At 35.6% G+C, this 11,288-nt stretch overlaps 1 protein-coding gene across 1 annotated transcript; it reads right to left on the bottom strand.

Annotated features, from left to right (window-relative positions):
- Positions 1 to 539: 539 nt before the first annotated feature.
- LOC113012733 (adhesion G-protein coupled receptor F1-like) lies at positions 540 to 10,706 on the bottom strand. The gene is made up of 17 exons (XM_026153038.1): positions 10,625 to 10,706; positions 9,963 to 10,011; positions 9,742 to 9,871; positions 9,490 to 9,642; positions 9,267 to 9,376; positions 9,105 to 9,163; positions 8,895 to 9,019; positions 7,699 to 7,923; positions 7,082 to 7,339; positions 6,806 to 6,946; positions 4,215 to 4,323; positions 3,918 to 3,993; positions 3,524 to 3,703; positions 1,666 to 2,982; positions 1,533 to 1,574; positions 1,222 to 1,257; positions 540 to 1,141 (listed from the first exon to the last, which is right to left on the bottom strand). Exons 1-17 carry the CDS (start codon positions 10,651 to 10,653, stop codon positions 1,082 to 1,084), a joined length of 3,099 nt encoding a protein of 1,032 aa, XP_026008823.1. The 5' UTR covers positions 10,654 to 10,706; the 3' UTR covers positions 540 to 1,081.
- Positions 10,707 to 11,288: the final 582 nt, after the last annotated feature.

Below are 11,288 nucleotides of genomic sequence, written 5' to 3'. Positions count from 1 at the left end.
ACATGATATGAACAACTTAATATACCCTCTCTGCATATCATGTAGTTTCTACACTATATAGTTACACTTAACTTTAAAGCATGAAGCAGTTGTGTTGAATACATGCAAGATGCTTACATAAACCCAAGAGATGGCCAATCCCTTTTTTCAGTGTGCTTCTTCCACCCTGAATGTGCCCATCCTCCTCTTAGTCACAAGTTCAGTATTAGAAATCATCATTAGCTCGCAGTAGATTAATTGGATGAGTAAACAAGGTAAAAGCCTGTGTATTATTATAAAATCTCTCAAAGGGTTATTACAGGTTACTCTATCCTGGAAAAGTGAAAGATCCAGAGCCTATTTTTCAGGCTACTAAATTTTAACACAGTTAGTTACCAAGTGCACTGATTACAGTGGAGAACTGCTGCTAACGATATGGCCGAGGTTTGTATTTCATCTGCAAGGCCACACAAGCAAGGACGCCGTCAGAGGGCGCAGGATCGGCATGGCAAGGACTACAAAGCAGTTGGAGCAGTATGACATAAAGCCCAGTTCACACCTCAGATTCTTGTAATTTTATTAACAATAACCAAGAGTATAATCTTTATACATGACGAGTATACATTCTTGTTTTTGTGTGTTACAGAGAAGAGACAGGGTGACATGTTTATTGTACACAAGCAGCCCGTGAAGGGGTTTCAGTGGATGACACAGATGAGGAGTGGGCAGAACGGGACAAAGAAAACTTAAAAACTGAAGCAAGATGTGAGCCCAAATCCCATTTACAGAAATAAAATCCTCACGCAGGTTTTCTTCTATCCTTTCAGCTGAGAGTTTTTCTTCAGCTCTTTACTGCTAAGTGCTATTTAAAACATATTTAAAACATGCAATGTACAGTATTATTAAATCACATTTCATATGAATATGTATATTGAACAAAGAAACACAGATATGCATATAACAATTATGACAATTTCTGACTTGTATTACTCAAAATAAACAACAAAGAAACAGTCACATCAAAGAGTAAATGTAGCTCATGAATCGAATATATTTGATTTAAATGTAGTGTTTTGTGAGTATACATGTGTGCAGGTGTTGTTTAGGACTTTTTAGTTGTTGTTTCCAACTTTGTGGAGCTTTCGCTGATGGTTGGTGGAGCCTGCAGAACAGAGGAAACAGATGTGTGTCATTCATTATGAGTTACCACGGTTATTTACAAACAAGCTGTGGTTCACTTACTTTTTTCCTGAAAGAATTCAGCAGTGCTTCACGGGTCTGTGAAAATCAGAATAAAAACATTTGATGAAAAGATTTCCAAGGATATTTTTGATGACTGTTGATAATAATTTCATTACAATAATTGAAATAACACAGAATAAACCTGAGAACAACTACAACAATAATGACATCGATTCAGCTGTGGATTTTAGATCATGCCATTGGCTTCAAACTTTAAATATATTCGAATATTATCACAGTGATACAGCAGCATCTAACTAATCCTAACTAAACTAGGTAGGCCTCTTATCTCTAGAAGTAAATGACTTTACCATTCTGTCCCCCAGGCACGTGGTCAACAAAATAAACAAACCCTAGAAATGAAAAACAAGCATTTTTTAAAAAAAGTAATGCTTTTAGCAGAACAGATATTGAGTCTGATCAGTTTAATAATTGTGACCATACCTGGAATGCATTGAGCACAACAAAAGCGTAGTTCACAGCTAAAGTCACAGCTCCAGCTGTGAGGTCCATAATAAATGTTGCAAATCCAAAAATCCATGGCAAACCAAAGATTGGAGTCAGAAGAATAACTGATCTCAGGACAGTTTTGGCAGCCTGTATTTCTTTCTCATGAGACTTTTCTGTGATCTTATGGTCCAGAAGCTTCATGATTACCACTATCATGGCAAACAAGTTGATGAAAACAATTATACCAACTGGGAGAATGAATGTATAGATGGTTCCTTTCAGAAGTCCAGAATAAACCAGCCAACATGTTTCCAAACTGAAATACGCGTCTTGAGCGCCGCCGTTGTTGGTGAGAAATGTGATGAAAACAATGAGAAAAGGACAAATGTAGCCCAGGATCAACGAGAACCTCAGATAGGTTTTCTTGCCCACTTTGTGAAACAGGAAAACTGCCTGATGAAGGAGCATGGTGCTCAGGCTCAACATCCAAAAGAACATGGCCAGGTAGCAGAAATGCTTCAGAAGAGCTGCAATTCTACACCAGATTTCTGAAATGATCTCTGGTTGAGAAGATGCCAGAAAACAGCAATCTGCCACCAGCAAACAAAGAGAAATGTTCACGTGGGCGGTGTGGCGCAAGTGTAGAGTATTTGTCTTGACTACTTTGCTCCAGACGATCAGTTCTATCAGGAGGCTGATAACGAGTGACACCACTGATGCAGAAAGTCCAGCGTACGTTATCTCGCTCATGTAAGGGATTTCAATGGGACACCGAGACATCAGAATGGCAAATGAAGTCAGATGATTGCAAGTGCACTCGTCAGGTTTAGAAGCGCCCCCCCATACACATCCTCCATCTGTCCAATTGCTCTGGTTGTAGTTCCATGAGACACATTGCAGTTCAACATGGCGAGGCCTTGGTTTGAGCAATGGGAACTTTAGTGTAATCTCAAGGTCTTTTCCCCGTTGAGTGGTTGTTGACACAACAATGCTGTTGATGTTAAATGTTTGTGTTGTATTGGGCAAATAGTCCTGCAGGTATTTGAATCCAGCTGTTTTTACAGTGCCATTTCCTGAGCTTCTAACAGTGACTGTGGCATTGAACACCGTATTGGTGCATTCATCTCCGCTGCATGTGTCTATATGTATATTTTTTTGATCAGAATCATTACTTATGTTTGATATCTTAATTAAATACTCAACTGACTGCAGATATTTCTCAGCCAGGCTCTTGTTGCTTTCAGGATCTGGTTTGTTCCATGAGTTTTCAAGAGACCCATCCAGCAGATTACTAGATGAGGCCAGGAAATTCTGAAAAGAACAACAAAGTTTTGAGGGTGGTATAACTACGATGCTTAAAATGAATCACAAAAGACTGAACTAGTCAAAGTTTAACACATGCAGCTTCTTAACTGCTTCCCTAGTTGGTCATTAATTGACCCTCGATTTCTTTGAGTAAACCACTGTCAAAACGAATAACTTGAGGTGACTGTTGTTGTGATTTGGCGCTATATTAATATAACTGATTTGAATTGAATTGAACAATGGCTAAGGTGGTGACGTGTGGCTTCCTGTGGCTTCTTCACAATAAAAGGAACAGGGTTATTCAGCACTTGAACTCTTTTAATATGAAGTAACAGCAGCAGGAAATTCTTGATTTGCATTAGCAATGAACTAATTGTAAATAGTAAAACTGTTAATGTATTCAAAAAAGTGAATAAATAGATTGGAAATTTGTTTCCTTGTAACTCTTAAAGATTCCAACTTTACGTACAAGTATTTATACTTACTCATTTTAATATTTGTTAAAGAATTTAAATAATAATAAAAATAAAGCTTCTTTGATACTTACTTTAGTTGTGGTTACATTGTCTACTACTTTCAGTTTGTTACTCATGGTGCTGAGTACATCAACTGATGCGTTCACATTAGCAAAAGTGTTAATACGCCCTGAATTTTGAGTGACATTGTTAAGGTTAGAAAATATTGTTTCTGCATTTTTATCTAATGCCCCAAGTCCAGTGTCAGAAATCTGTAACAAGAGCACATATGAATTAGTCAAGCCTAATTGTATCAGCTACAGTGAGTTTGACAAAAAGATGAACAACTTTCCATTTTTCTGTTGCGTAAAAATCTTGTTACAGTTGGAGAATTTGTTGCTATATTAAGTTTGAGATTATTAAGTTACTTTCCCATCATATGGAAACAATTTCTTAACATCAATTATGAAACGTAAGCTTACTTACTTTTGCATTTTGCAGTACGTTGTAGAGGTCTGAGTTCACACATCCTGACACCTCATCTTCCCATTGTTCATTTAAGCTGAAAATATGAATTTTAATATTGAATATCTTAATATCTTAAGTGTCACAAATAAATGTTCACTTATGAACTGGTCAAATGATGTCCCCAGTCACAAATGCAAACAATCATTGTTGGTGGACTCTTGGAGCCATTTCAATACAAATAAATAAATAAAAATAGTCAAACAAATAACTGATACATTATTACATAATAAATATGATCAGCAGTTGGATTCTTACTTGCATTTCCTTGTTCTTTGCCCAGCAGAGTTTGTGCATTTTAAGACTGAAGTGAAACCAGCTTTGGTGTCTCCCCATACACCTTGAGCCCGACAGTACAGGTCACCTTCTGTTTTGGCGAAGAAACTTTCATACATTAACTAAGACAATATCAAAAGTTAATTTAGAGAATGGTGAGTTCAAATCAATTTCTGTTGCAGAAATTATATCCTATAATGTCTCATAAAAATTTGGTCTCTCCAGAAACACTCTCTCATCTTTGAAGTAATCAATATAGCCTGCATTCATTCATGATTCTAAAACACTCTCCTATTTTTTATATAATAAGTATAAGAAGCAATTTAATACTTTACCCCATTTTATTTTACACTGTACATATCACTATTACTATATCTATTATTACAAACTACTACTGTCATGGTAAAAAGAAAGTGCACCCTCTTTCACTTCAAAGGTTTTATATATCACAACAATATAAAATAAATCCTCTGGACCTTAACAGATTCACAAACTATTTAACTACAACCTCAGATACACAACATTTTTAATACATTTATATTCTGTGTCAAGTTACATGCAGAAGCACTGTGTCCACCCTCATTAAGTACACCCCATGATTCAGTAGCTTGTAGAACAACCTTTATTGTGGACAAACCTCTCCACGTTGGTCCTGTCTTTTCAAAGGACAGTGTTCCAGAAGTCCTGTGGTTTGTTCAGATGCAACTTTGCAAACCTAAGCCATGCTGTCAATTTGTTTTTAAAGAGAAGAGTTGACTCCTGACAGCCCTTCCAAACAAGTAACACTCATTCTGCCTTTTTGTAATTATATTGTGTTTAACATTAACATTTAACATGCTAACTGCGTCTGAGATGTAGCTCTTGGGTTTTTATGTAATTTGTCTGCACAGTCTGACCTTGGGTTGCTAGGATGTGCACTCCTGAGAAGATTTACGGCTGTCTTGAACATCTTCCACTTGTGAGTAATATTTCGTATTGCTGAATGATGGACGTTCACTTGTTTGGTCTTAAAACCCCACCCAGGATGGTGAGTAACAGTTGTTCCTTTAAGATCATTGTTGGTGTCTTTCTTATGTGTTAACACACTACTGAATGCTCCAGATCAGCAAACTGATCTGCTTTTACAGAGGTGCTCAAACTTACTGACTTACTCCCAAACATACTCATGGCAGGGTACGCCGGTGATTAGGAAGTAGACCCAAAAGCAGGACACGGAGGAGGACAAAACTGTGGTAAACTATAAGCGAGCTGTTTATTGTGGCTGATGAAAACCAGGAACATACAACAAGACATTATCAACAGTGGCAAGAACTAAAACTAAACCTAAACTGGGCGAGACTGCCAACTATGAATGAACTATGACACTATGACAAAACTGTGATACCAGACCTGAACATGATAGTGAGCATGATAGAAACTGTGAGGAAAAACCAAGAGTTAAAACAATGAACATGCCCTGAACACAATCATGCAAAACACCAGAAACCCTGACATGACATGGGGGAAGTATAACAGATGACCTGACGATGACTAAACGGAAACACACGGACTAAATACACTCAACGGGTGATCAGGAGTGGAAAAATATGAGGGAACAGCTGACTAGAATGAACATAATGACGCCACAGTGGAAGTAAAACTAAAACAATGAACAAAAGTACCCTTCAAAGTAAAACAGGAAACATAATAAGACGCAGACCTGACATGAGCTAAACAACATGAAACACAAGACAGACAACGACGTGGACATGGTGGACTGACGTGGAGAATGAACACTGTAGAAACATACAGAGGGAAAAGGGATACTGGAGATGAGGCAAGGACATAAGTAAGCACCTGAAGGGCGACGAGTGACACTTAACACAGGGGTTAAAACACAAGGGGAACTTAATCAACAAAATAACTAACATGGCAACCTAAAATGAGCTTTGGACAAATAAATGACAGCCAAACATAAACAATGAATATCAAAATACCAAAAAACTCAAAACACTGAGCCACACGACCCAGGACCATGACACTGACGGTCAGTTAATCAGCAGGAAGTGTGTATTTAGTTTTTCACACACTGCTTCTGTATTTTTGCTTAGTTTTTTGTTAAATAAATAATGACACAGTGTAATATTCCATGTTTTGTAGTTTATCTGAGGCTGTATTTACCAAACCTTTAGACCTGCAAAATATTAATTAATTACATACTCTAAAGCGGGATAAAAAAAAAAGAAAAGTATAAACAAAACCCATAATAAAATATGTGTGTCTTACAGCTACAAATATCACTTCTTTTTATTTCTATTTTTTTTAATTTAATTGTAATTAATTATGAATACATTTTTGGGCATTTAAAATGGCAAATCTTTTGACTGTCCTTATTAAGGTAAGTAATTATTTATAAATATTTTAGTTGGTTTATCTTAAAATATCAGCAACTTCAGACAACTTTAGTGAAGTGGCACTTTTTGAATAAAACTAAATCAGATTAAAAAAAAATTCATTTATTTCTGCCAAAGACAAGTAAGATTTTTTTTTTTAAGCTATGTGTTTAATTTTTATTACAAAATGCAATAACTTACCGGCAATGATGTTGAAGGGCACCGAAGCACTTTTATTTTGATTTTTTCTGTTTTTAAATATACACGATGCTGTAGTTTGATTGTTGTTGTTTACACCACAGTCGATAATTTTTTGAGCCGAATAAATTTGTGTTTTGTCAGCTGCAAGAATGATACATTCATGTCATGGATTTTCATAACAGTTCTTGCAAAATAACTATTTTGAAATAAAATTATTTGGCAAATAAGAAAAGAAAAGAAAAGAAAAGAAAAGAAAAGAAAAGGAAATATCCATACCCGAAGTTTCTGAATAATCTTTGAGGCCGTCACCATTCCATGAGACAGCATAAGGTTCAGTGCTATTATTTATCTCACACTGGGCTGCTACTTGGAGAACATCAGTTTTAGTTTTGCAGCGTGGAAATGATGGCACAGTGAAAACAGCAATGTCTGGCAATAGAGCTACATCCAGTACATCACTGCCTTTGTGTAATATGTTGATTGTACTGTCATTGCCAAACTTTTTGGTTTGTTGGTAGAGACACAAGTATGTTCCTAGAAAAAAAAAAACGTGGTTAAAGCTGGTACAAGTAGGAATTAGATTTAATCCAGATAGTGATACTGAGTTTTTCAGCTCATAGTGCCAAACTAGTTAACCATTTAAAGCCTGAAACATTCCCAGAAAAAAAGTGAATGAAATATTTATTTAACATTCTGACATAAAGAAAAAAAAGAAAGAAAGAAATATCAAATTGCATATACAAGTTTTAATTTGTATCACAGTCGAGATGTAAAGAAAAATCTTTATTTCTTTATTTTTTAATTGCTTAAACATGTATTGTACAATTTATTTAGTTTTTTTCTGGGTTTACACTAATTATATAAAAGTCTCACATACATACAAACAAACATACCTTTCCAGAGTTCTGTCACTTCATTAAGCTGGATTTGACTCTCTGTTTTTGATAATGTTGTGACAGTTGAAACTGTTCCATTAGTTATGTCATATTGCCCATTGATGTTTGTTATACTCCACTGTGGTGTAGTTCCAAGGTCCTCCGTTGCTATGCAAGTGATGATTTTGTCAGTGTCCCCATAAGAGACCGGCATGTAGTTTGGCATTATTAAGCGGACAACACCTACAGAGAACAAACAAATGATAATCAGTTGCCATGGAAACCACATACATCTAGATGGTATGGCATATGGAAATACTGCCACCTTGCGGCCAGTCATTGAAACTTGAAAACCTTTACAGTTCCATGAACACCATAGGTTGAATAGCACTGCAGCTGCAGATAAACCATCTGTTTTAGAGGAAGGTCCAGAGGAGGTTGGAGATAGTTACCATCACGGGCTCATCCGGCCAGGATGAGACTGAACAGTCAGTACTCACTTGCAGGTTTTTTGTTTTATTGAATAATGAGCAAAGGAAAGACACACATGGACTGCTATCTCTCAGCTGCCGCCCCATGTGGGAGTGAAGAAAGAGTGAGCTGTAGGTGAGTGCAGTCCTTATATAACGGGTGACAAGTGAGTGCAATTAATGGAAAGCGCCACACCCAATCAAAGGTGAGGAAAAGAAGAAAGGTGCATCCGGTGAAGTGAATGTGCTAAAAGAGCCTTTACAACACCACCTTTAGAGCACATTATTATAAACTAAAACAAGATGCATGAGGTTCAGAGAGATTTTTGTCTCTCACTCATATTTTCTTGATCTTTATCAGAGTAATATGACTGCATCCAAAGCATTGTTGACCTCAGGTTATCATTTTATAATAGAAACAAAGAAATAAAATTGGGATTTTAGCGGGCAGCAATTTGTCAACGATTGAAAGGTTATTTAGCTGAACTGTTCCTTTAAATAAGAGCGTTAATAACAATTTACACAGTGAAAAACGTATTTATAATATGCATAAAATTTCATGGTAGTCCCTCCAGTAGCTGTCGAGATATTTCAGTCTGATATGTTGGTGGAGAATGATACTCAAGGAGCGCTAAAATGATATCTAAAACACAATCTAACAGAATTTATATAAAATTTAAGAAAAAAAAAACCCTTCCGTCCAGGTTGGAATTAACTGCGCCCTCCACAGGTAGTTTACATTACCTGCAGTCTCCATATCAAGCGAGGCTGACAGATTTCGGCTGATGGCTTCTGAAATGTTAATCAGAGTTTGTGAATTGACAGTGGAAGCGACGCTCATTGTAAAATCTATGAAGAGGCTTCCGAGCCTTCAATAAAAAACAAAGACAGATTTTAGTCACATATCTAAAATAAATTTAATAAAACATTTAATTTGTGATTGCACGAATATACCTGAATCCTGTAATGTTTAAAAAGTCAAATCCCCTCAGAGTGCTGTACGCTGTTTTCATCTAAGAGGTAACAAAGGATGGAAAAAAGAGTTAATAATAGTATTCTTTATTTATTATTGCGGTGATAAAGACATTATATATTTTTTAAATGACTGTTTATTACCTGTTTCATCAAGTCATTTCTGCAGTCTTTATAGTCCGTGGTTTCTGTGCCTTTCAGACACTTTTCATATTTGTTTGCCTGTGCAATTTTCAAAGATCCTGTAATGGTAACTGTGAGCAAGAAAATGTCAGTATATATATATGTGTGTGTATATATATATATATATATATATATGTATATATATATATATATATATATATATATAATAAATATATATAAATACCTGTGGTGCTTAGGACACACTTTGCGTCTGCACTTTTATCCAAAGTGCATGTTTTATTGCTGCAACATTTTCGATTAGACTGACAGAAAGTATCGTTCCATCTGTGGTCTGGTTTGCATTCACATTCTTTGCTGCCGGTACCATTTGTGCACACTTATAAGGACAAGAGTTATGCAGGGTTAGAGTTAGAGGTTATAAAAGTATTTTCTTCAGAAATCACAGCATGATGTGGAAGATTGGAAATTAGTTTACCTGTTGTCATTACAGGTGCTTCAACAAATGTATTCTTATACGTAAAATTCTTCAGTATGCTCGTGATATTTGCAATTGCACTTTTGTCTATTATCAGTTTGGCATAAAGCATTTGGGTTGAGTTATCAGCCTGTGAAAGAAAAGTGTTTCAATTTTTTTTTTTATTTCATGATACAGTTGATATTTAAGATCAAAATGTTTAATTGATGTAATCAACAAACCTGGCAGAAATTTATGCCCAAGATGTAAAGAAATAAAAAGGTCCACATCCTGTTTTTGGAAAAATAAATGATATTTTTAAAAAGCATTTGGCAAACAATAGCATTTATTAATTATAAATACTATAATTAAAATGTTGCACTTCCATGCAACACCAGCAAAAAAAATCTGCCTTTGCAAAGCTTAAAATGGCGATATGATTAAAGAGATGATAGAGCTCATTAATAAAGGAAAGAGAGAGGCCATTTTTGCATGCAGAGTGAAGCAGAGTCAGAATCAGAATACTTAACTTATCCCAGAGGAAACTATGTGGTCACAATTGCTCCAAGACAGCAAGGACAGTAGTGAAAATTACCAACATTAAAAAATACAATATATTAAAAGCTAGCTCTAATACAAATTACTCTAACATATAAAAATCCTGATGTATTACACAAAAGAAATATAAAATAAGTTGAAATTGAGGTGCCCGTCTTATACTGACTGCCAGGGTTCATACTTCCAAAATTCTAATACCTCTTGAGCCATAGCCATCCACAATTCAGGATCAAATTTCAAATACATATTTAAGAAATTCCAAGTTTCTTAAAAACACTATTTTCAGCCAAATTATTTTTAAATGGTCACATTGAGGAAAATCATAAATACTTAAATTTTTACTAACCTGGTGTACAGGATGGTAGAAGGACCCATTAGAGCCCCAAAATGATGAAGGTGCACCAGGTATCCCTACTGCTGCTCACAAGGAAATGGTCAACAGAAGACTGAAGTATTTTTTAACGTGACAGCAGTAGATGACCTGTAGAGGTTACTGCAGATAGACATGCAAAGTAAAAAGGCTGTCATGTACCACTAATTTGACTATCAAAAACAGAGACTGAATGGTGTTTGTGTGTAATATGGTTTTCATTTTTGAAACTATGTGTACAGAAAGTGCAGTGTCACCTGAATAACTCCACACTACAGCAAAAGTGAAGTTTATTTATTAGATATGAGGCATAGTTTTTATGATGTCATATATGAAAAGGAGAGTTTTTATATCACTGATGTTTGCCTTCAAACAGTATTATATTGTTTATTCAGTGTTCAACTTGGTGCTTCAGAGTAACTTAAGCATGTGTTAATGTGAGGTTTATATACATGCTTTTGACTATAAGTGGGAATTTGTTTGGGTTTCTTGGAGTATTTCGTCTTGGACTGGGAAAATACACAAAGGATAAAAGCTGGATTTATAGGAGATAAACTGTTGCATTTACTTAGTTGCATGTAGCAACTAGCCAGTAGATAGCCATTCATTTTATTACTTTTTCTTCAGTTCCAGTTTAAGT

The sequence above is a fragment of the Astatotilapia calliptera genome, chromosome 19 (genome assembly GCF_900246225.1).
Source record: "Astatotilapia calliptera chromosome 19, fAstCal1.2, whole genome shotgun sequence".
Classification (NCBI taxonomy): Eukaryota; Metazoa; Chordata; class Actinopteri; order Cichliformes; family Cichlidae; genus Astatotilapia; species Astatotilapia calliptera.
This window is presented reverse-complemented; position numbering and strand designations above follow the sequence as displayed.

Coding starts and splice junctions, on each gene's coding strand:
- LOC113012733 (XM_026153038.1), bottom strand. CDS start 10,653: ATGGGTCCTTCTACCATCCTGTACACCAG. Junction 9,872..9,962: donor TGGGCATAAATTTCTGCCAG/GTTTGTTGATTA, acceptor TTTCTTTCACAG/GCTGATAACTCAACCCAAAT. Junction 9,377..9,489: donor GTGTGTCCTAAGCACCACAG/GTATTTATATAT, acceptor TCTTGCTCACAG/TTACCATTACAGGATCTTTG.